The sequence below is a fragment of the Chiloscyllium punctatum genome, chromosome 49, assembly GCF_047496795.1.
Source record: "Chiloscyllium punctatum isolate Juve2018m chromosome 49, sChiPun1.3, whole genome shotgun sequence".
In the NCBI taxonomy this organism is placed as follows: Eukaryota; Metazoa; Chordata; class Chondrichthyes; order Orectolobiformes; family Hemiscylliidae; genus Chiloscyllium; species Chiloscyllium punctatum.
The window spans coordinates 57,684,026-57,709,226 of record NC_092787.1 but is presented as its reverse complement, the minus strand read 5'-3'; the positions used below and the strand labels follow the sequence as shown (position 1 = coordinate 57,709,226).

Here is a 25,201-nt window from a genome sequence, read left to right as displayed (position 1 = left end):
TCATGCTAAATTTCCCATAGTGTTTAGGGATGTGCAGGCTAGGTGGGTTAACCATGGGAAATACAGTGATAGGGGAGGGCGTGTGTCTGGGTCGGATGCTGTTCAGAGGATCAGTGTGCACTCGACAGACCAAATGGTCTGCTTCTATGCTGTAGAATCATAGAATCTCTATGTTTTTCTCTGCACCTTCTCTGTGGCTGTAACACTGTATTTTCACTGTATCTTGGTACATGCGACAACAGCAAATGAAACGAATTCCCTTCTGAACTCCTTTATACAAACATACATAGAGACACAGAAAGACAAAAAGCATTGGTGTTATGGGTGGAACAGAAAAAAAAACTGGGGTAGTATTGCAGTAGCCTAAAACCACATAATTTGCTAAGATGATCTTTTGCTTGCCAGGATTTTCTGTTCTTTCATTTATATTTTTATATAAACCTGCACACATATGTTATGACATACCTCTGGAATGGGTGAGACAGGAACCAAAACTTGTTGGCCTAGAGGTAGGTGCATGACAATTGTACCACAACAGCCCTCCTTCTATTTTTTCAATTGAATATTTTCTAACCCATTCAGAGACATTATTACACAGCTCTGGAGCAGGTAGGACTTGAACCCACTCCTCTTGACTCTGAGGTAGATCACTAACACTATACAGCAAAAGATTCTTTAATCCATTTTCTCCAGTTTCTTTCTTCGCCTGTTTGCAGGAAGCACAGATGATCGGTCTATTAACTATAAGGTCTCTTGGTTACTGGTTAAAAGCCATAATTTACAGCAACTGTTTGAGAAAATAAACTGGCCTATTTCAGGGTTTAGGTAAAATGCACACTGTATGTCCTTGCAATAGTCTAAGGCTTCTGCCAGTATCATTCACACCCACAAGTTGTTCAGCTACCAGGAGTCAGTCATACAATTGTTGATGTGGAGGTGCTGGTGTTGGACTAGGGTGAACAAAGTCAGAAGTCATATGACATCAGGAATGCTGCTGCTTAATCAGGTGATAAAGGAGCAGTGCTCCGAAAGCTTGTGATTTCAAATAAACCTGTTGGACTATAATCTCGTGTTGTGTGACTTCTGACAGATAATTGTTGTCAAGCTAATAGTTTTTGTCATCCACAACTGGTCACAAATCCACAAAGCAGTCAGTAACCTGTTGCCAGCTGAATCTTTGTACACATCCCCTGGTGCCAATCTATTGACAAACAGCCTCCCTCACTGTTTATGCAAAACAGCAGTGTAAATATAACATACAATCAGTTTTAAAAATACTGCAATTCCTTCCTCAGTCCTTTGCTGTCAAACATTCCTTTCTTCTGTTTAAAATCACAATTAAAAATATAGAAAAATATATAGGTATGGTCATTTTATGTTACATAAGAAAAATAGCCACTTGGATGAGATATCTGAAATTTCTGACTTTTTGCTGAAAGATTTTTTTCTATTTTTCTAATATACAACAATGCTGCAGATCAAAGGGATTAGGGTGAACTACAAGGAGTTAGCATGCAGGTACAGCAAGTAATTAAGAAGCCAAATGGGGTGTTGGGACTTTATTAGATTACTTCCAGTGTGGAAACAGGCCCTTCAGCCCAACAAGTCCACACCGACCCTCTGAAGAGCAACCCACCCAGACCCATTCCCCTACACCTAACACTACGGGTAATTTAGCATGGCCAATTTACCTAACCTGCACATTCTTGGACTGTGGGAGGAAACCAGAGCACCCGAAGGAAACACAGGGAGAATGTGCAAACTCCACACAGACAGTTACCTGAGGCAGGAATTGAACCCAGGTCTCTGGCGCTGTGAGGCAGCAGTGCTAACCACTGTGCCACCATGCCACCCACAATAGGGGAAATGGAGTATGTCAGTAAGGAAGTCTTGTTATGACTGTACAGGGCATTGATGAGATGCTGAATTGAGAGTGTGGCGCTGGAAAAGCAAAGCAGGTCAGGCAGCATCCGAGGAGCAAGAGAATCAATGTTTTGAGCATCAGGAATGAGATGCCATCTACATATGTCTTGTCTGCTTATTTCAGGAGGAATAAACGGGATGTCCTCAGTTAAATCTGGGGTTGTATTCATGGAAGTCAAAACTTTAAGAGAAAAGACTTTAAGAGAAGCCTTGATCCCCACATTTTAAAATGAGAAATAGTTTCCTTAGGGCCTTCCTTAGCTTAAAAAAACAAAAAAATTATACCTGCATTGTCTCAGTTGAAATACAGTACCAACAGTCCATTAATTGCTAAATTATTACAATGACATATGAAATAATTATTAAAATAGAATAATTTTAAACATATAAAAATGCAATATTCTATAGTCCTGATAGATGTAGCCTCGTCAAACTATCGGCAGAGGTTAGTCAGCACAACTGGACACCCGAAATGACCAACCTCTGCCAATAGATGGAGGTCAGGACCTCTGGTCAAATTTGGGAGGGAAGCAAGGACCCAGGAGAGAAGTTAGCAGTGAAGTGAAGATCAGAAATGGAGCTCAAGGGTAAGAACGGGCCTGTGAAGGGAAGGAATGAGTCCTGCAGGGAGAATGGGACAAATGTAGCTTGGGGAAGAGGACAAGCCCCAATGGACAAGATGAAGCAGAGGTGGAGCAAGCCAGGACGTCAGGGCTGGGGTGAGACAGTGCATGGTGGAGCAAGCCTGGACTATGCAACAAACTGAAACCAAGAGGGAGGCAAACCTTCATGCTTTTATAAACCTCTATAAGATCATCTCTTAACCTCCACTGATAAAAGTCCCAACCTATCCAGCCTTTTTTATTAACTCAATCCTTTCATACCCAGTAACATGCTGGTAAATCTCTTCTGACCCCTTCCTAGCTTAATGATACCCTTTCTATAACAAGGTGATCAGACCTAGACCCAATACTCTAGAAGGGGCCTCAATTATGTCCTGTACAACCTCAACATGACATCCCAACTCCGAAATTCAAAGGTCTGAGCAATGAAGACAAGCGTGCAAAATGCCATTTTAACCACCTGTCTATCCATGACCCAAACGTCCTTGTTTCTTTTTCACATCAATTTAAATCCATGTTCTCTCATTCTTGTTCCTTTTACTAGCAGGAACAGTTTCTCCTTATCCACTTTATCCAGCCCATTCATGATGCTGAAAGTTATTGTGTGTGGGTGTTGACAGTACACAATCACCTTGTGTGTAGTCTCATTGAGTCAGGCAACATGTCTCATTCATGCTGCCTCTTCATCAAGCTGATCATAGCCAATGGGTGATCAAGAAACACACTGCTGATTGGCTGTACCCAGCTGCTCATGTGGATAGCATGACATAAATTCAGTCCGCTCTTCTTAAGGACAGTCTGCCCCTCTTAAAAGGGTTCTACGGGAAGTGCATTCAAGCTGCTGGAACAATGTCAGGACAGGAGAGGACTGACAAAACAGTAGCAGGCCATAGCGAAGGGTTGCCACTTGTAGTGCTAGAGCCTTCATAACGGAGGTCAAATGAAGGAGAGAATCTGTGTTTCCAGATTGGACCAGAAGGCTCTTGAGTATACCACAGAAAAACATGGGGTGGGTGGCCAGGATAGTCAATTTCTGGAGCCTAGCCTGAGGTTCGGGTGGCTGTGCCCTGAGTGATCTCAGGATATCTGTGCTACAGCTAAGGAAAGCTTTGGGTCAATCTCAACTATAGCACATGCAACTAACTCATGTGTTCATATGTTAGCCTTGGAGGAACTGCAATATTACATTTACTTTACCCTGCCTCTATCGGTTAAATTGCAAAGAGAGATTAAACAAATGAGGGATGAAATCCCTAGACTTAAAACGTCAGTGGATATTTGCAGGATATTAAAGGGAACAGGTGAGGTATATTAGGGGAAACTATTGTCATTAGGACTAGGGGCCATAATCTAAGAACTAGATCCAGACTAGGAAACTGTTCTTCATGTAAAGGGTAATAGAAGTTTGGAATTTACTTCCATAAATAGCTATTATGGTTGTTCATGTTAAAACTAAGATTCATTGAGTTTTGTTTGTCAGTGTTCTGAAAGGAGTATAGAACATATAGAAAACAGAACATTACGGCGCAGTATAGGCCCTTCAGTCCTTGATGTTGCGCCGACCTGTGGAACCAATCTGAAGCCTGTCTATCCTACATTATTCCACTCTCATCCACATGTTTATCCAGTGGAAGTATTTTGAAAGTATACAGACCAAAGTATACTGAACTAGGCCACATGTCAGCTGGCAGAAGAAGCTGAAGGGGCTAAATAGTCCATTCCTGTTCCAGTGAGTGTAAGTCAGCGTTCAATGCTGTTGAACATCTGCTTCTGCTTAGCACATGGTTAGCAGCATTACATTCCCACCATTGCATACACTCATCTGGGCCACATCAGAATACACTGGATGACATTTTTAGAATTTAGGGCTTCAGCAGCAACAGCACAACAGAGCTGAATGGTGGGACCCCATTATTACCAAACATTAAGAGACCTCTAAAAGTGGACCAATGCTGGATTAATCTGGCAAACTATTTTCACGATGGTGTATTTTTTGATAAAGCTCCCTTACTTTTCTTCAGTTGGTTTAGATTGATTAGGACAATTGTTAGAGGCATAGTGGGTAGGCTTAAACAGCATAATAAAAGACTTCCCTTTTATTGAAGAATGGAAAATTGATGGTCCCAAAAATGGTAATTAAGCTGCATCCAAGACCTAATTTCTGTCAATTCTGAATATGCTGAGTTCCTTATTGGAACTGTATTTATACCTGTGCTATAATAAGACAATATGCAAACATTTGCCTGTTTTTGCAATGCAAGTGACTTTTCATGACATGATTGACATGATTATGTGTGGTTTTTGGAGAAGGCAATGCTACCTACCATAACATCAAGCTACCTACTCTAACAGGCCCAATCTCCAGTGTGAGTTGAATTTAGTCTCTGTGACAAATCAGTTGTCACAGCTGAGATCCACATCCCTGGTCTGGGATGGACATTGAGATGCAAACAGATGTAAATTAAGAGAATGATACTAAAAATAGTGCATGCAAGGGATTAGATAAAGCAATAAGGACTGGATGATATGAACAATGCTGACATTAGCAGACTATGTTAGCTATCTAGTCTTATACATAGAGATAATGGTAAAGCAGGCTGCCAAAGCTGAGGAAACTGCACCCAGGGAAGAGCCAGCACGTTCGTGAGATAACAGAAAAATATTGACGAGGAAATTAACGCATTTTCCTCTTAATTCTGAAAAGCCCAGAAGCCAAAATAAGGAAAAGTTGCAAATTAAAGCACCCAGACTAACAGACAGAGACTGCCACCATATCATAGCATGCATAACTTGAAACTAAAAGTTCATTCCAAACCATGAGATAAGCAATGTATTATTGGAAATATTGATATGACCTCTGGATGTCCTTTTTAACTCTTAGGGTAAAGAAGAAGATGGTGAAAATCTGAGATGATATGCCAAGTCAATGATGAGAGGGATTGCATGTGGCATGATCTCTGGGTTTGCATTTTAATAGAAAAGAAGACAGCGCACTTTGTCAAAAAAATGTTTTTGTTTTTTTTTAAAAAAGAGCTGCACTTTTCCCTTTTTTTTAAAGGAGCTGGAACGGATCCGAAGCCTGCAGCAGTTTCTGTAGATGACGCCAGCAGCAGTTAGTGTTATTTTAATTATTTCTGCATCTCATATCATCAACATTTCACTTTTGGCTCTTTTTTTTATTCGCCTGTGTGATTTGGTGACAGTATTGATAAAAATGCATCCAGTCTCATCAACCAAATAACTTCAACTCAACACTGCAGTGCCATTATCCAATCTATGTTCTCCACAGTCAGACTCCCTATTGTGAGTTTGGATTCAAGTATTTTAAAAAAAAAATGTTTTTATTGTTTATCATTTTAAAAAATCTTTTTATTTTCATCTTGCTCCAGTTTTTCGATAACAGCATCTGTTCAGAAACCAATCATTAACATTAAGCCAAAATTTAGGTAAAAGTGGATGAAATAGGAACTGGAGTAAGCCATTTGGCCACTTAAGCCTGCCCTAACATCAAATAAAATTTTTGCTGATCTGATTGTTGCCTTAATTCCACTTTCTGATCTTCGCCCTTGACCCTTGACTCCTTGTACATCACCATCCCCTTTCGATTAAACACTGCACATGCTGGAATTTGTACTAAAAACAGTACAATCAGTACCATCCCCTTTCCTTCGACTTGTCTCCACATCTACAAAACAGTGGTTGAATTTTATAATATTATTTTCCTGTTCTTCAATGGAATGCGTGGCACAGATCAGAGTGAGCACCATTAAACTTTGACCATCTTGCCAATTTTAATGAAGTCAGACTAGTGACCTGTTGTTTCCTGGTTTCAGCTGTGTAACAGTGGAACTATGGTTGGGTGTTTTCAGCCTGAGGGAAAGTCCATGACATTTGTGAGCTATTAAAGATATGGGGGGAAGACAATAAAACCTAATATCCCATTTCTTTAAGGGTACAACAGGTAGTTGTGATCTTTTGTGAGTTTCTTTATTCTGCCTTCAATGGCAGAGATGTCAGTTGGCTCACACAAGTAACTCTTGAATTAATGAGTCCAGCTTCATAATATGTTTAAAATTTTCCATCTGTGTGCAACTCCTGTCACTTTATCCATTATAAATTACTGTGTCCACACTTATAATGGAAATGGTCTCTGTAAAATCACTCTGTAATTATAATCTCCTGCCAATGGAGATGCTGAAGCATGGTAAATCAATGTATATATCGGGTGTTCTAATGGAAGCATAAAACTTAAGACAGAATGTCTGTTCATCCTGCTCCAATTACCTAATTCATCTGAAAGCCACACTTGGTCCTCATTGCAGGTTTATGTTATCATAGTGCATTGTCTCATTACATACAATGTGTTCAAAATACAGTTGCAACTGCAAACTTGCAGTTCAGTCTTCCAATTGTTTTCCTCTTTTCCCTTTTTAGGTTACAGTTTAAACATTAAAAAAAAACTGAAAACTTATATCAACAATTTAAAATTAATCATGACTTCCCTCAGTACAGTCAGCTGTTGTTAATTCAGTTATACTTTATGCTAAATCATTTAGGTTATCCGGTGATTCAAATAAAGCAACTAGAACAAAATAACACTCGAGGCTCTTTTCTTTAGCACAATTCACATTGGAATTGCCCTGTAATTTGAAAAGCAGCAGCAACTAATTAGTGGAAAGAGACTGTATTTAAAATGGTAGTATGGAGAACTGTCCATTTGTCTGACTATGCATTATTAAGTAGAAAGCCAGCTCAGATCACTTACTCTGCAGTAGATTGACAGTCTTTTCCATGAGGGTTTAAGGAAAAAAGGGGCATCAAATTTTAATTGGAGGAGAATGTCAGTGATTTCATTCTATATTATTGTTTATGTTTTTACTTGCTGCTTTCTTCACCACTCATCTTCATATTTCTTCTGATGTTCAATTTTTTTTTGTCTATCTTCTGCAGCAGTCTCCCTTACTCAGGTCTGTTGGAAGACTGCAGTAGCAAATTTTTTGGTCAATTGATATTAAAATGTGTTTGCTTGAAAATGCTGTTTGAAATTTGACACAACGGATTAATGACACTAACTGGGTACCAATGGAGTTGAAATTTGCTGCTTCAATCTATTGTTACCTATTAAGCTTTCCTGACACATTTTTTGTGCATCAAGTTGTGCATCCACAAAAAAAATGCATCTGTAGTAGCAGGATAAGTCAGAATGTGTTCTGAACTCTGTAACAATCTTCTGTCAGAATAATTTCTCTTTGAGAATCAGCACTGAGATAATTATGTACGAACACGAGCTCATCATCTCAATTAGCCACAAACATTTCCTGTTTTTAACCAGACTTGATCAGTGAACTCCTTTCCTTTGCAACTGAGATTCTAGAGGAATTGACTGCCTGATAAAAATAAGTAACAAAATTACTCAGTTTGCTTTTGATCTAAGTTAAATATTCCAAGTAATGTGTTGCCATAGCAACCAATAAAATCTTGCTGTGGGAATAGATAAATTTGAATCTTATAATGGGGAAACGAAGTAGTGTGATATATATTACATAATGATATGGAGATTTCAAAGCCACTTTTGGCCAGTTTAGTCATATTTAAAATTTTGACTGTTTTAGATCCTAGGTATTAAAATGTAAAATTTTTTACACAAGAAAAATGCACACCAAAATTAAATACTACAGAAGCATGTGACCATATACTGAGATCATCCCTGCGGTCAAAACTTACCGCTAGCTTGTCTTAATAGGAGGTGTTGAGCAGAAACAGCCTTCCCAAGAGAGAGAAAAGACTGGAGATACTGTATTAGACAGATATGCTGCCAATTTTCCACCCATGCTGGTTCTGCACTAATTTTGGAGGTCTTGGCACTTGTCAGGAAATGATGCACCATATCGGGGAAATAGAAAATAACTATTGAACAGTATGAGAATGACATGACATCCTTTCTTATGAACTTTCTGTTGCTCAGAGTGAAGAGCAATTGCAATGGAATATTCTGTATTATCTTTCCTTATTGCCATCAAGCACGTTGAGCTCAGTTGTAGCTATGATTAAATGCAGGATAAAAATAAGGCAGAAATAGGCCATCCAGCTGACTTGAGCTCTGCCTGAACACTAATTCATCCGTATTCCCAAAGATTTGCGGTGGCTGTGTCAATTGCCAATTTCAAAACTGAGATTGATATACTTTTATGAGAGTGGATAATAAAGGTAACATAATCAAACAGGATAGATGGAGTTAAACTACATATTGTCCACAATCTAATGAATAATGGAACAGGCTGGAAGGGCAGAATGGCCTATTGCTGTTTCTATGGCTGAGAACCTCAACTTACTATGTCCATGTGAGACCCAATTCTCAGTTACAATTCAGGAATCTTGGTGAAGCTGGCAACCTTATAACAATTGATTCTCAGCCATGAGCTGCATTACACTGTTTATTGTGCTCACTCGGAACTGACCAGCAATTGCCCAAAGCTCATTTCCTTTGGGAAATTGAGATCCATGAGGGGACTTCCATTCCAACAATCATGGGCTGAATTCGTTCAACCATGAGTTTCCAAAACAAGCAGAAGGCTTCAATGTTCATCACAACATTGCAGTTATTTCGCCCTGACCAGCTGCTGTCTGCAGTCAACTTTCATCCTGAAGCCAGCCATATAAATATCACTGGGTTTTGGAGAATATCTGATTGTTTTTCCAGAGTTATTCTTATGACCTTCAATTCCACTGCCAACTGGATAATTAAAGAGACATTTGTGCAAATTGGTGCTGTCATGAATAATTAATTGACAGTAGTTTGTTAGAAAGAGTGTGAATGAATAATTATGCTTATTTAAATAGTAACATCTTAAGAGCTACAGCTAAATAAGCTGACACAAAAGAGTTTAAATAATATTATTCAAAAAAAGAGTCCAAGGCCTACAACACACTTGGTGCATAGTATTCCAGTTTATCTGAACATAATGTTTAACTTTAACATAAAGATAAACCAATGGGCTTGAAGTTTTGTAAATTAAACTTTTGCAGAGAACAAAACCGACTTCGTTGTGATGCAATTACAACAACACCACATTTAATACTTTTAATTTAAATTTTCTTTCCTAGGATTTACTCGACCCAGCCTGAAAAGTGTTAAAAATGACAGCTCCTCCTATTTTCGGAGGAAGGAGAAAAGGTTTCGCTTCTTCATTCGACGCATGGTGAAATCACAGAGTTTTTACTGGATTGTTCTCTGTGTGGTGGCACTTAATACACTCTGTGTTGCAATTGTCCACTATGACCAGCCACTGTGGCTCACCGAGGCTCTGTGTAAGTATGCAGGACAGACATTTTTAGCTCATTGTCAAGTCAATTTTCATGTTGCTTCTATTTGGTTCCAAAGTGTTTATAGAGATATTTTCATTGATCCTGGCAAAAACTGAGACCTCAGCACACCTCAATTTTGATATTATCTCTGCACTTAAAGGGGGATTCCATTTTCACTATGGGGAGTAATTTTCAGTAATTTACTCATTCCAGGAAGAATAAAATTCTATATCAAGTATTCACAAGTCATGTTGTATGCTGCTGGAAACTAGAAAGAATCTCATATAACAGTGAAGGCATGTCACCAAAAAGCACAGAACATTCCAATATTCCAATGCATGCACACGCACACACATGCACACGCACATACACGCACATACGCACACACAGCATCAACTCAAAAAGACAGGTTGCATTCTGGTGCATTTGTCAGGGTAATATCTTGATCAATCAAAATCAGCAGCCAGCTATTAAAATTTAAACTGAATTTAGCAGGTAACTTTCAGTCATCACTCAATTGGTGCATTCTCCATGACAATACCTCTAACAATCTCAGTCCACTTTCCAACCATTCAGCATTATTTTCTTATACAGTATAAATGTTTATCATTTTCCTTTTGCATTGTTAATTCTTGTGAGTTTTCCTGATGAATGGAAGTTGAAAAGCTTCAACAAAATACGTCTTTTATTCAGCAATACTCAAGTTGCACTTTGTATATCTTTGTAAACATTTTACATTTGACTTTTATATTCCTACCCAACTTTCTTCAGACATGTTACTCTCAGTTTATAAATGTGTATTTCTAAAAGTTAATGTGAGAATTTAGGAAAAAGCTTATGTTGGCAAAAAGCTTTTTGAGCGTAGAGCAGCTGACAAAGAAACTTGCAATTTTCAAGATGAGATCAAGTAATCAGTTGAAGAAGAGAAAGTTACAGGCAATGGAGAAGACTGTAGGTAAGTAGGATTAGTTTCGATTGCTGGAGCAGAAAGGTGACATGGAATCCATCCATAAATTGACTTGTACGCGAGTCAGAATACAGTGCAGGACAATATAAAGGAGCTGTTCATAAACTCAAGAAATGTTCACATGGTCTTTGAAGTTACATCCCTGTATGAGATTGCACTCATAGGTCAGATGTCCTTAAACAAGTGACCCGCCCTGTAATATGGAGTTGATTGCTATGCTCACAAGCTTGGTAGACATTCTACACAAGCAAACAATTGCAAGCTGTGTCTCTGATGAGCTGCTAGTATAAAAGCTATGCAGCATCTAGATTAGAGAGGTGCTGGAAAAGCACAGCAGGTCAGGCAGCCTCCGAGGAGTAGGAAAATCGATGTTTTGGGCAAGAGTTTTGTGCAGGAGCTCACTCCTGATGAAGGGCCTTTGCCTGAAATGTCGATTTTCCTGCTCCTCGGAGACTGTCGACCTGCTGTGCTTTCCCAGCATCACTCTAATCTAGACTCTGATCTCCAGCATCTGCAGTACCCACTTTTGCCTAAACTATGCGACATGCCTGTTGAGTACTCTCCTAAAATATTAACAAGCAATTTTTATTTCAGATTTTGCTGAATTTGTTTTCCTCGGACTTTTTCTGACTGAGATGTCACTGAAAATGTATGGTTTGGGACCAAGAACATACTTCCATTCTTCGTTCAATTGTTTTGATTTTGGGGTAAGGTTGCGATTGTGTAATTGCAGAAAATGGAAATATTATTTGCCAGAGCTCACCAACTAAACAGGTGTTGAATAATGTTTTTGCAGGTGATTGTTGGCAGTATTTTTGAGGTAATCTGGGCTGCTGTGAAGCCAGGTACCTCGTTTGGTATAAGTGTTCTTAGAGCACTTCGCCTACTCCGAATCTTCAAAGTAACCAAGTAAGGAGAATATTAATTGTTGCAAACTTCCTTTTCAGTTTCTTGTACAATATTATCTTAGAAATTAAAGATAATTGATATACAGACATGGAGTCATAGAGATGTACAGCACATAAACAGACCCTTTGGGCCAAACATACCAACTAGATATCCCAACATAATCTAGTCCCATTTTCCAGAATTGTCCCATATCCCTCCAAACCCTTCCAATTCATATATCTATCCCAATGCCTTTTAAATGTTGCAATTTCACCAGACTCCACCACTTCCTCTGGCAGCTTATTCCATACATGCACCACCATATGCATGAAAAACTTGCCCCTTAGGTCCCTTTTATATCTTTTCTCTCTCTCCCTAAATCTATGCCCTCTAGTCCTGGATTCCCCCAACCCAAGGAAAATAACTTGTCTATTTACCCTATCCATGCCTTTCATGATTTTATCAACCTCCATAATGTCACCCCTCAGCCTCTGAAACTCCAGGGAAAACAGCCCCAGCCTGTTCAGCCTCTCCCTATAGCTCAAATCCTCCAACCCTGGCAACATCCTTGTAAATCTTTTCTAAATCCATTCAAGTTTCACAACATCCTTCCGATAGGAAGGAGACCAGAATTGCATGTAATATTTCAAAACTGGCATAACCAATGTCTTGTACAGCCGAAACATGACCTCCCAACTCCTATACTCAATACTCTGACCAATAAAAGAAAGCATACAAAACACCCTCTTAACAATCCTTTCTACCTGTGACTCTACTTTCAAGGAGCTATGAACCTGCACTCCAAGGCCTTTTTGTTCACCAACACTCCCCAGGACCTTATCATTAAGTGTATAGGTCCTGCTCTGCTTTTTCAAAATGCAGCACCTTGCATTTATATGAATGACAATCCATCTGCTACTCCTCAGTACATTGGCCCATCTAATCAAGATCTCATTGTAATCTGAGGTTACCTTCTTTGCTGTCCACTACACCTCCAATTTTGGTGTCACCTCCAAACTTACTAACTATACCTCCTGTGTTCACATCCAAATCATTTATATAAATGACAAAAAGTAGTGGACCCAGCACTGATCCTTGTGGCACTCCACTGGTCACAGGCCTCCAGTCTGAAAAGCAACCCTCAACCACTCTCAGTCTTCTACCTCCGAGCCAGTTCTGTATCCAAATGGCAGTTCTCCCTGTATTCCATGAGATTTAACCTTGCTAATAGTCTCCCATGGGGAACCTTGTCGAATGCCTTACTGAAATCCATATAGATCACGTCCACTGCCTGCGAAGTATTTTTTGGTTAAAGCTGCAGATCTGTAAATCCCAACACTCTATAATGTTCATTTATTGCAGCTTAGTTCCATGCTTGTCCAGTTTCAGTTCTTGACCCTGCCATTTAATTTAGGTACTTAGAACAATTCAATTGTTTCTCCTCTGAAGATTCCATTTGTTTTGTATTCATTGAATGGTATTTGTTCCATTGAATAATGCAAATGACAAGATGACAAGACATCTCATTGTCACCAGTAAACAGTCCACTGGTTGTGTAGTTTGTCCTGTTGCTGGAATGAGCCAGTTATATAGGTACATTCATATCTAAGCATCCAATATGCAGCATAGACTTTCTAACTACATGAACAAGAAGTAACAAAAAAAATGTAGAATTATGTATGCACGTATCAAGAATTATATCCTCAGTTGAAGCTGGAATAAAGACATGAAATCCAGAATGAGAAAAGGCCATTTGACCCATCATGAATGCTACATTCAAAGTTAATTGTGATTATTCTATTATATGGTTTCCCTAATCATCATTGCCATCAGCATCACTTATTTAAGGAAAGATCATTGTTTCCACTTTCCTATGGAAAATAAAAATCAAGCAACTAAATTAATATCTTTCCACTGTTAGCTGAGTTCCTCAATATATATTGGTCCAGTACCCTTCTACAGATGTTAATTGACCTTAATTACATTTAATTTTTGAGAGCTAGTTCTGCATGCCCACTGTCTTATGAGGTTCAGAAATGTTGTTCTGCTAAATATTATTTCGATATATTTTGCTCATGGAAATCACTTAAGTAACCCACACTGTAACTGTGGTACTGGTACCATGTAAAATATCTTATGATAATATAATCTTTGCAGTTGGCCATTTATCAAACAATGCAACAAAGACACATTCCTATTCAACTCATAAAGCATCTGCAGTGCCTTGCAGCACTTTGATGTATAAAATCTTAATGTTGAAGGAGGCCATGCAATCTGTGCTATGAGAGATGTGAGTTCTCTTCATTATTTACAAGTAGAACACAAGCCTTAAGCACTTCATTGCCTTGTAGCATTAATCTGAGTTCCCAAATCTTTCCAATTTTGAAGGAATTTTACTTAAGGTCATTCCATTTAATACTAATAATATGATGAAACATAAGATAATCAATAATTTTCCAATAACTAGTTCAGACTTTAGTAAAAGATCTTTAATTTTCTTTAAAGCATGTTAGTTTAAGATTGAAATCACAGTAAAAATGGGACTATGTTTGTTTAAAAGTGCTCATGATCAGAATAGATGCTATTGTTGTTGGCGTTTGATTTGATGGTTTATTTGTGTCTTTGTAGGTACTGGAACTCATTACGTAATCTGGTAGTATCTCTGCTGAATTCCATGAAATCTATCATTAGTCTGCTTTTCCTACTTTTCCTGTTCATCGTAGTCTTTGCCTTACTTGGAATGCAGCTCTTTGGAGGACAGTAAGTTATGTTCAAGTTCAATATGAATTTAACATAAGATATTCTTGTTAATCATTGGGTAACTTAAGTAAAAGATGAACTGCTAAACTGTGAGATATTGGCAAGATTGAAAGGGAAGGAGAGCAGATGAAATCAATGAAGAAATCCTCTGGAGATGAGAGCTTTACATGCCTGTGTATTGTTAGGGATTAGAAAGAATAACTGAGGATATAGGTCCGGATTTTCCAATGAGAGGCAGAACCCTAAAGTAGGATTGCAAGCTGATGTGTTGAGTATCAAGGCAGCAATGGTCACTCTGAGCTCTGATTGAGTTATAATAACCTGTTTTATCAGAGAGGTCTTCAAGAGGCACATCCCCCTCTCTTGCAGATCTCCCTCTCCATACCACAGATCTTACCTGGGCCATGATAATCTTCCAGCCACAAAATGGGATCACAGTCAGGAAAAAGCTTGGGAAGTACTGATATATGTTTGCTCTCCTAAGAAAATATCAGCTCAGCTACCTCATGATGGAAGGGCAATCCAGTGAACAGCTAAATTGGCTGCAAGGATGGCAAAAAAAATAGCTGCCTGTCAGATAAAATAACATGGAATAGATGCACCATCAGGAACTGATGGGAACAGTTGTTGTTGGCGCAAGGTAAATGGTTGAGATGATTCAAGAAGGGGAATCAAACTCTGGAGATTGGAAGCAGTGGGCAGAAGGAGCTGCTTTCTTCTGATTCCCATTGAAAGTGACCTGAACACTCTGGCCTACAGGAAGCAGACAAAATTTTATTTCAAATTTCTGACCCTGGTTTCTGCTGCTCACAAGTTTGGCTTGGCCAGGTTTGTCACAGCTGCTACGAGCACTAAAATAGCAGAGGCTCCATTTTAATCCCCTTATACTCCGGTGTCCAGTTGAGGAGGAGATATAAAGTACCCTCCAAAGCTTCAATGTAGAATAAAGTGCTTTAAGTCTTATTCCAACAACTGCAATCTATATACAGACAAGGGAAAGAGTAAGTGAGTTGGTATATTTCCAGTTTAGGAGTAAACGGAAACAAAATTTCATGGATACCTGTGGTCAATGACTCAGATAAAAGAAAGATGAGAAACACTTTGCAATGGAAAAAATGGGTATACCAGCAATAATCTTGTGCATGCCACATATTCACAGTGCTAATTATAAAACAATTTCAATACTTTGAGAATGCAGTAGTAACATAAGGTAGTGGCTGTCTTTTACCAGGTTTGATTACACTACAAACACTGAGAGCCTTCCACCTTTTATGGATTCACATGCATGTTCTGCAAATCCAGAGCAAATGGTGTTACGGCACAAATGAATCTCACTCGATCCCCAGTTTATCTGCTTGATCTGCTCATCAAAGCCACTTCCATCTTCAAGATGTTCAACGTGGTTTGGCTGCAAGCCACGTGATGTATCAAAGTTATTGCTAGACTGCTGTGGGAACTTGTACCAGTCTATAGCAGTAAGCTAAAACTCCGCAAGTGTTAAAATGTGGAAACAGGCGCTGACTCACCTGTGCTTGTTGTTTATCTCTAGATTTAATTTTGAAGATGGAACCCCTCCGACAAATTTTGATACATTCCCTGCTGCAATTCTTACGGTGTTCCAGGTAAACACAAAATGTTATTTTTGAATGAATTAAGTTATATTAAAATAATTTCTGCATTCTAATTATACCTTATTTTGTGCACTAGCTGTTGCATACAATTAATGTGCAATGAACACGAATAGTAAACAGTGTTGCTTATCTTGACTGTGGATCACCCGTGGACTTGACTAATTTTCTGGGTTTTGCAAGCTCACAATCTGCTCTGTTAATGAAAGTAGACATGTGCAATTATCCAAATGTGCACCATTCATAATATTAAGCATAAAGCTACTAATTGATGGCATTGTGCTGAGAGAAAGCAAGGACACTACAAATGACCACAGTGCTCCTGGGTTACTAACACCAAATATTAGTCATGCTTCTTGCTCCTGATTGCTATTCAGTGATCTCTGCCAGAACACAATGATGTGACATGAAGAAAAAGTAAGGTCCAGCTGTAATGCCCTAATGATTGAAAAGCCTACTCATATCTTTTGTCTGAGAAACCAGAGAGCTCAGATAGCCGACTGAACTATCATAAGCGACTTCCTGAAAGAGAGGCAGGACAGAAACAATAGGGCGAGAATATTGTGAGGGAAAAGGAGAAGATTGAACCCAATGTCTGATAAATCTGCACATTTCACTCGTTCTCACTAAAACAAAAATCTGCATAAAAAAGGTGCGTGAGAATTAGGAGATTCATTGTATACCTGTACATGATGATTCTGTATAAATGACCTTGTCAGTCATTACTGGTATGTCATGTTGGCTAGGTTAAAGATGCAATGCAATATTATAATATGACAATTTTAACAATCTCAAGTCAGTATTTTTCAATGAGACTGACATTTTTGGACTAGATTTAACATGGAAAAACCTGAAAGACCTGATCAGATGTTATGGTCATCTTGCAATCAAGGCTCCATGCTGGAGGATGCCTCACCTCCAAGAGCTGCCTGTCATTCGTTTTGGAGCAGAGTTCGGCCAACCAGCCCCTTGAACCAGCTCTGCCATTCAATGAGATTGTTGCTGATCTGATTGTCACCTTAACTTCACTTTACCGCCTGCAGTAATTTTTAATTCCCTTGTCAATCAAAAATCAATCGAACTCAGTGATGCAGCCTCCACTCCTCTCTGGGGAGAGAATTCCAAAGACCAACAACTCTTCTTAGAGAAGAAATCCCTCCTCATCTCTCCCTCATCACCAAAACAGGAAACATGCTCCCAACATCTCTTTAAATGTCTGCCATTTCTCTACCTACTTACATTTTCATACAATACTCCTATCATTCCTCTCAATTCCCTCCCTCCCCCTGCCACCCTGGCTCACAGATTGCTCTTGTGGATAAAGAAATTCTCAGGTATTTTTTCACATATTATGATTTCTCGAGCCTAATGTCATCAGTAACTACATTTTTTTTGCCCAATGCTTAGGTAAATAATAACAACCTAAAGACGATAAAAGTGAATATTGACTTTATGCATGGGCTACTGGGAGATGTCACATACCACTACATTGTCCTCTATCCTTTGAAAAGCAAAATGAGACTCTGTCTCTGAATTAACAAACTCTGTATGCATAAAGAATAGATTAATAAAGACAAAAGATTGCAAGAGGGTGAGGCATGCAATTTCTGTAACAGACAATGATAAAGGCTCCCTTCACTTTCTGTCTACACACATTGAGTGAAACTGGGCATTTGGTACAGCACAAAACAGCAAACTAGCAACATGTTTTACACCACACAGGATTCTCTGTATTGGCCTCCCATTTAAAGAGATGTTGGGAATGAATTTCCTGTTTTGGGTGTTGGGAAGAGAGGAGTTGTTGGACTTTGGAATTCTCTCCCTCTGGATCATCTTCCAACTGACCCTGCACAGGCAGCTGCCTCAGTTTAGGTGCTAGATTTCCTGCTGATCGGAACGGTTGAGCTGGAAGGCAGCTTTGGTATCATAAGATCATGTGATGATGATGAAGGAGACCATCTGGCCCACTATGCTTGCACTAGCTCTCTAGATAAGTATTATGACTTAGTGCCTTTCTCCTTTCCTTACCATACCTTGTAACTATTTTAAAAAATCATCTTCTAATCTTCTGAACACCTCAATGGAACATGCCGTCACCACATTCCAGATAGTGTATTCCACACCCTACCAACTCTCTTTGTGAAAAGTTTCTTTTCTCAAACATTGGGTTTGTTTAAAAATCACTTTAAATTTGTGCCCGCTTGTTCTTGATATCTTTAAAAATAGGAATAATTTCTCCTCATCTGCTCTATCCAGTTCCATCATGATATTAAAACTTCCTATCAGACTTTCTCTAGGCCTCCTTTTCTCCAAGGAAAAGAATCCTCATGTCTCCAGAATGACATCATAGCTAATGTTTATCATTCTCATAAATCTCCTTAGCGCTCTCTCCAATATGTTCACATTCTTCTATAGTGTGGCGCCCAGAACTATACACAGCACTCCAGCTGAGACCCAACAAGTCTAATCTCGGTTACAGGTAAAATTCTAGAATCCATCATTAAGGATGAAATTTCTAAATTCTTGGAAGTGCAAGGGCAGATTAGAACAAGTCAGCGTGAATTTAGTAAGGGGGTTTCGTGCCTGACAAATCTGTTAGAATTCTTTGAAGAGGTAACAAGTAAGTTAGATCAAGGAAACCCAGTGGATGTTATCTACCTAGATTTCCAAAAGGCCTTTAATAAGGTGCCTCATGGGAGGCTGCTGAGTAAGGTAATGACTCGTGGTGTTTGAGGTGAGCTACTGGCATGGATTGAGGATTGTTGGTCTGACAGAAGGCAGAGAGTTGGGATAAAAGGTTCTCTTTCAGAATGGCAGCTAGTGACAAGTGGTGTCTCATAAGATTCAGTGTTGGGGCCGCAGTTCAATTTTAAAATTAATGATCTGGATGAGGGGACTGGGGGCATTCTGGTGAACTTCACAAAAGTTAGCTGGACAGGCAGGAAGTTCTGAGGAGGTGGGGAGGCTGCAGAAAGATTTGGACAATTTAGGGGAATGGTCCAAGAAATGGTTGATGAAATTCAACGTGAGCAAATGCGAAGTCTTGCACTTTGGAAAAAAAAATACAGGCATGGACTATTTTCTAAATGGTGAGAAAATTCATAAAGCCAAAGTACAAAGAAATCTGTGAGTGTTAGTCCAGGATTCTCTAAAGGTTAACTTGCAGGTTGAGTCCGTGGTTAAGAAAGCAAATGTAATGTCATTTATCTCAAAAGAGTTGGAATGTAAAAGTAGTGGTATGCTACCCTGAGACTTCATAAAGCTGTAGTTAGGCCCCATTTAGAATACTGAGTCCAATTTTGGATCCCACACCTCAGGAAGGACATACTGACACTGGAGTGCCAGCAGAGGTTCACACGGATGATCCCTGGAATGGTAGACCTAACATACGATGAACGGCTGAGGATCCTGGGATTGTATTCATTAGAGTTTTGAAGGTTGAGGGGAGATCTAATAGAAACTTACAAGAAAATGCGTGGCTTAGAAAGGGTGGATGCTGGGAAATTGTTTCCATTAGGCGGGGATTACTAGGACCCGTGGCACAGCCTTTGAATTAGAGAGGGTCAATTTAGAATGGAATTGAGGAGACATTTCTTCAGCCAGAGAGTGGTGAGCCTGTGGAATTCATTGCCATGGAGCACAGTGGAGGTCAGGACGTTAAATGTCTTCAAGGCAGATATTGATAAATTATTGATCTCCCAAGGAATTAAGGGCTACGGGGAGAGTGCGGGTAAGTGGAGTTGAAATGCCCAACAGCCATGATTGAATGGCGGAGTGAACTTGATGGGCCGAATGGCTTTACTTCCGCTCCTATGTCTTAAGTGCAGCACAGTGGCTTAGTGGTTAGCACTGCTGCCTCAGAGTGCCAGTGACGTGGGTTCGACCCCTGCTTCAGGCGACTGTCTGTGTGGAGTTTGGACATTCTCCCCGTGTCTGTGTGGGTTTCCTTCAGGTGCTCTGATTTCCTCCCACAAACTAAAGATGTGCAGGTCAGGTGAATTGGCCATGCTAAATTGTCCATCGTGTTAGGTACATTAGTCAGGGGTAAATATAAGGTAGGGGAATGGGTCTGGGTGGGTTACTTTTAAAAGGGTCGGTATGGACTTGTTGGGCCGAAGGGCCTGTTTCCATACTGTAGGGAATTTAATCTAAAAAAAGGTGTCAAATGTATGTTCAGCATCACCTCTTTGCACTTGTATTTTATGTCCCTATTAATAAAGCTGAGAATATTTTATGCTCTATTAACTGCCTTCTCCACCTGTGCTGTCACCTTTACTGATTTGATTTGAGTTATTGTAGTCACATGTACCAAAGTACAATGAAAAGCTTTGTTTTGTGAGCAGTATAGGCACATCATAGCAAACAAGAAAATATAGGTCATAGGGTGCTTAGACTATGCAAGCCATACAAGGTTATGGCTGCATAGGAGGTGCACAAAGCAAGATTGACATTAGCACCATCAACATTATTCAAAGTAAGAGAGGTCCATTCAGCAATCTAATAACTACAGTGAAGAAGCTGGTCTTGAAACTGGTAATACGAGTGTTCAAGCTTCTGTATCTTGAATACGGGAAAGATTGGAAGAGAGCATTATACAAGGTGGGAGGGGCTTTGATGTCGGTAGCCTTTCTGTGGCAACAAGAAGTGTAAACTGAGTATGGAGACATATGTCCAGCTGCCACTTCTCCTGCACCCTCTTTAGAATGATACCTCTGTTTATGTCAGCTTCCTATGTCCCTTTTACCAATATGAATTAGCACACACTTCTTTGCATTGAACTTCATCTGCCACCTATCCATCCAGCTAATCAATGTTCTTTTGAAGCTCTACATTGTTCTCTTCACAGTTTACAATTCTTCCAAGTTTTGAACCATCAGCAAACTTTCAAATTGCCCTCAGTACCATCATGCTACAGATCATTTATAATCAGGAAAAGCAAGAGTCACATTGGTGATCCTTGAGGATCTTGACTACAAACTTGCCTCCAGTTTGAAAAATATCCATCAACCATGACTTTGTTTCCAATTACTCAGCCAATTTTGTATGCAAGTTGCTCCTGTCCATTTTATCACATGGCTTTAACTTTTCTGTCATGTGTGTTGTGTGAAATTGTATCAAAGTCCATGTACACCACATCAACAAACTTGTCCTCATTGACCCTTTCTGTTAGCTCTTCAGAAAATTCCAACAAGTTAGTTAAACAGGGTTTCCCGTTTAGAAATCATGCTGGCTCTATGTTTTTCCATGAAATTACTAATTCTATCACTAATAATTGTTTCTCAAAGCTTCCCCAGCACTAGAATCAAACTGACTGATCTGTAATTATTTCAAAGGTTTAAGTAGGAAAATGGGACCAATTCTCATAATGCAAAATATGGATCATCATTCTTGATTCTGCATCGATCTAATAGAGAAGGAACTTTGAAGTTACAATGAAACAAAAGATACATGTTTTAAAGTTTTATTAGATCAGCAGTGGTGCATCAAGACTGAATACTGGTGACAGTTCTGATATCCAAAATCAAATGTAAATTTTTTGCCATTGAGATAATTCCTGCCCAGCTTATGTCTCTCTCATCTCTACATTGGCCATTGAATTTTTGATTTCTGGTGTTAATTATTGCACATTGTTTCTAGCAATACAAAATAAAAGTTAAAAGTTCAACATATAAGAAGTGCTTTTTTTATCAATAAAGACTCTGATAGTTGAAAGGTATTGGAAATAATACTACAATTAATATTAATTTAAACGCTTTAAGTTTGTAGATAATTAAAAATTTTCATAATAATTTAAGGTTTTCCATCAGTAAAGTACTAATGCTCTTCTTCTATTATTAATTGCACAGATCTTGACAGGAGAAGACTGGAATGCAGTTATGTATTTTGGAATTGAATCACAAGGAGGAGTTAAAAAAGGAATGTTTTCATCCATTTATTTTATTATCCTGACACTGTTTGGGAATTGTATCCTTTGTAATTTGATCAACAACTTGATCAACTTTATTGTGCTTAGATTCTTATTAGCTACCAGTTAATGTGGAGTGTCTTGAATCTTCATTTCAACTAAATGGTGTAGGTTTGGTGAGGAAGCAATATTCTAATAATGTCTGGCAGTCAAAATGTTTCCTCCGGGTGCTCCGGTTTCCTCCCACAGTCCAAAGATGTGCAGGTCAGGTGAATTGGCCATGCTAAATTGCCCGTAGTGTTAGGTAAGGGGTCGATGTAGGGGAATGGGTCTGGGTGGGTTGCGCTTCGGCGGGGCGGCGTGGACTTGTTGGGCCGAAGGGCCTGTTTCCACACTGTAAGTAATCTAATCTAATCTAATTTGTTCATCCTGTCACCTGACCTGTAAACTAACTTACAAATATCACAAATCCTGGATACATTTGTTCCACTACTCAACTCATTCCTCGCAGTAAAATACTGGAACATGTGTGGAAATGGGTCACTGAATGGAAAAGGTCAGAGAGCAAAGTTTACAGTGAAGGCATTTAATGTTCTTTAATTTTTGATCTGAACGCAAATATTTTTCCTGAGCTTTATCATGAACAGACACACTTCTCAATGTCTTCTTGGCCATTGCAGTTGACAACCTGGCAAATGCACAAGAGTTGACAAAGGTTTGTATTTCAATTCATTCTCTTCATCATCAAATAAAGATTTTTTTAGGTGGAACATCAATTATTCCTTTTGGCTCTTATTGTGTGGTTTGTTTACAATGGAACAGTAAACAGCATTTTGTTATGTTGAGGAACACATTACTTTTATTATGGAATTGAACATTTTACATTTGAAAAACCCTTGATCTCCTCAGACACTAATTTGACAAACCAAACATTATAGAAACAACATAATTAATTGCATATCACATGTAATGAGTTTAATTCCTATTATATTCAGCTCAGAAGCTTGTCTGACACAATTGAATTGTACAATTATAGTCATTAAATGTTGGATGTTTCCATTCCCAGCCAAAGTGGGCCAAACCAATGTATGCAGTCACTGTAGAGATAAAGAGATGAGGCAATAGAAATCAAAATCTTTCACACTCATGGTAATTGTTTTCATAAGTGTTGTCAGACAGTGTCTATTGTCAGTGCACAGATGTCAAAACTTTTTCAATAGACTGTGGGAGAAGTCTGATTACAGCATCCGTACAATCTAATAGTGAGTTTACATGCAGCACTCGTTTTGAACTGAAAAGATCCCAATGTCCATATATGAAACATATTTTATCCATCTTGTTTTAAAGAAAACATCTGTAGTGAGCACTTGCTTATAACACTTATCTGTGTTATTTGTTCAAAGATTATAGTAAGTCCGTTGTCCTTCATCATCTTGAAAACCACAATAAAAAGTAGGACATTTCAAATGAAGGGAACTGGAAAGAAAAATGTATTTTCAACAGGAATTGTGCAATTAGAATTAATAGCAATAAGCATTTCTAATCTTAAATTAGTTGCGTATTAAAACCTAAATGTTCATCAACAGTAACATTTCCTAGCAGTGCAGTTCTTCTGTCATACTTAATGTGCAGGTTCAATAAATTCACTTCAACAGACAAGTTTTAAATACACTTTGTTCCCATAAATATCTGCAAGATTGGCTGCAGTGTCTCTTTTTCTGCTTACCATAGATGCTCAAGCAATGGTCAATCTCATGTCGACTCCTACAATTTGGCTCGAGGTGCACTATTTTCGCATTTGCTCAGTTCTCATAACAATATCAGAAATACCCTTGCACGCCCGAGTCGCGACCTATTTCATAACCATGGACAGCAACAAGTAAAAGCGTCATTAATTGCAGTTCCAAAGACCCAGCATAGATTTCAATCTCTCGAAAATAGTTGTATAAAAGCAAACTCCGACTTCCTGCGTTAAAAAAGAGGTTTAAACAAGTTTCAACTTTTTTATATAAATATGCATGAATGTGCTAATAGTGAAACAACCCCTTTTCAGAATCAGTATAATTTCCTAAGAAAATCTGAATTGAATGAGCTACGTGATGGATTTATAGTGACATGAACATCATACAAATCGACCAACAAGGAGCAAGAGTAGGCTATTCGGCCTTTTGAACCTATTTTGCCTTGTAATAAGATCATAGCTGATCTGATTTTAACCCCAAACACACATTCCTGCATAACCTCATAATCTTTTACCGTTTGGTATTTAAGAATCTACCTCTGCCTTAAATATATTTAATGATTCCACATCCATCGCTTTTTGAAGAAGGGAATTCCAAATACACTCAACCCTCTGAGAGAATTTTTTTCCTTATTTCTGTCGTAGGTAGGTGACCTTTATTTTAAAATGATGCCCTCTAGTTCTATATTCTACAAGAGAAGGCATCCTTTCCACATGCACTAGTTAAGTCCCCTCAGGATCTTACATATTTTAATTAAGTCATCTCTGGCTGTTGTAAACTCAAGAGGGTATAGAACTAGTTTTCTCATAAATCAATCTGCTCACCCCTGATAATTTGCCAGCATTTAGCCTGTATCCCTCTAAACCCTTCTTATTTGTGTAACCATCCAGATGCCTTCTAAATGTTTTAATTGTGCCTTCCTCCACCACCTCCTCTGGCAGCTCATTCCACACACGCACCACCCTCTGCATGAAAAAGTTACCCCTCAAGTCCCTTTTAAATCTTTCCCCTCTCACCTTAATCCTATACCCTCTAGTTTTGGATCCCCCCAGCCTGGAAAAAAGTCTTGTCTATTCACCCTATCCATGTCCCTCATGATTTTATAACCTCTATAAGGTTGCCCCTCAGCCTCTGACTCGTCAGCCCCCTGCGTATTCAGCCTCTCCCTACTGCTCAAGATATGTGCACATGCAGGAACAGGGCTGTTTTTTGTTTTTCATAAAATCATAGAATTCTACACCACAGAAGGAGGTAATTTGACCAATCAGTTATTTGCTGCTTCATCCCTAACCCTGAAACCGTTTCTTTTTTAATCTTTCAGTTTTAAAAGTTTTTGTTGAATATGCTTCCAGGGAGTGTCTTGGTCCATGAAAGCTGATACCTCTAACTACCTGCTTGCTTTTTGTTACTAAACACCTTATATATCTGACTTCATTCAGCCAGTGACAACAGCTTCCTGT

The 25,201-nt window shown here is 38.9% G+C and overlaps 1 protein-coding gene across 2 annotated transcripts in view; it reads left to right on the top strand.

Moving 5' to 3' along the window:
- The window catches only part of LOC140469212 (probable voltage-dependent N-type calcium channel subunit alpha-1B), a 624,066-nt gene that overhangs the window by 432,743 nt on the left and 166,122 nt on the right, over nt 1-25,201 (top strand). For both annotated transcript variants that reach the window (XM_072565528.1, XM_072565527.1), the window contains exons 11-18: nt 5,605-5,658; nt 9,651-9,854; nt 11,413-11,525; nt 11,615-11,727; nt 14,335-14,466; nt 16,016-16,088; nt 21,941-22,058; nt 22,647-22,714. In XM_072565528.1, the coding sequence (XP_072421629.1) occupies nt 5,605-5,658; nt 9,651-9,854; nt 11,413-11,525; nt 11,615-11,727; nt 14,335-14,466; nt 16,016-16,088; nt 21,941-22,058; nt 22,647-22,714 (875 nt within the window). The remainder of the gene's footprint in view (nt 1-5,604; nt 5,659-9,650; nt 9,855-11,412; nt 11,526-11,614; nt 11,728-14,334; nt 14,467-16,015; nt 16,089-21,940; nt 22,059-22,646; nt 22,715-25,201) is intronic.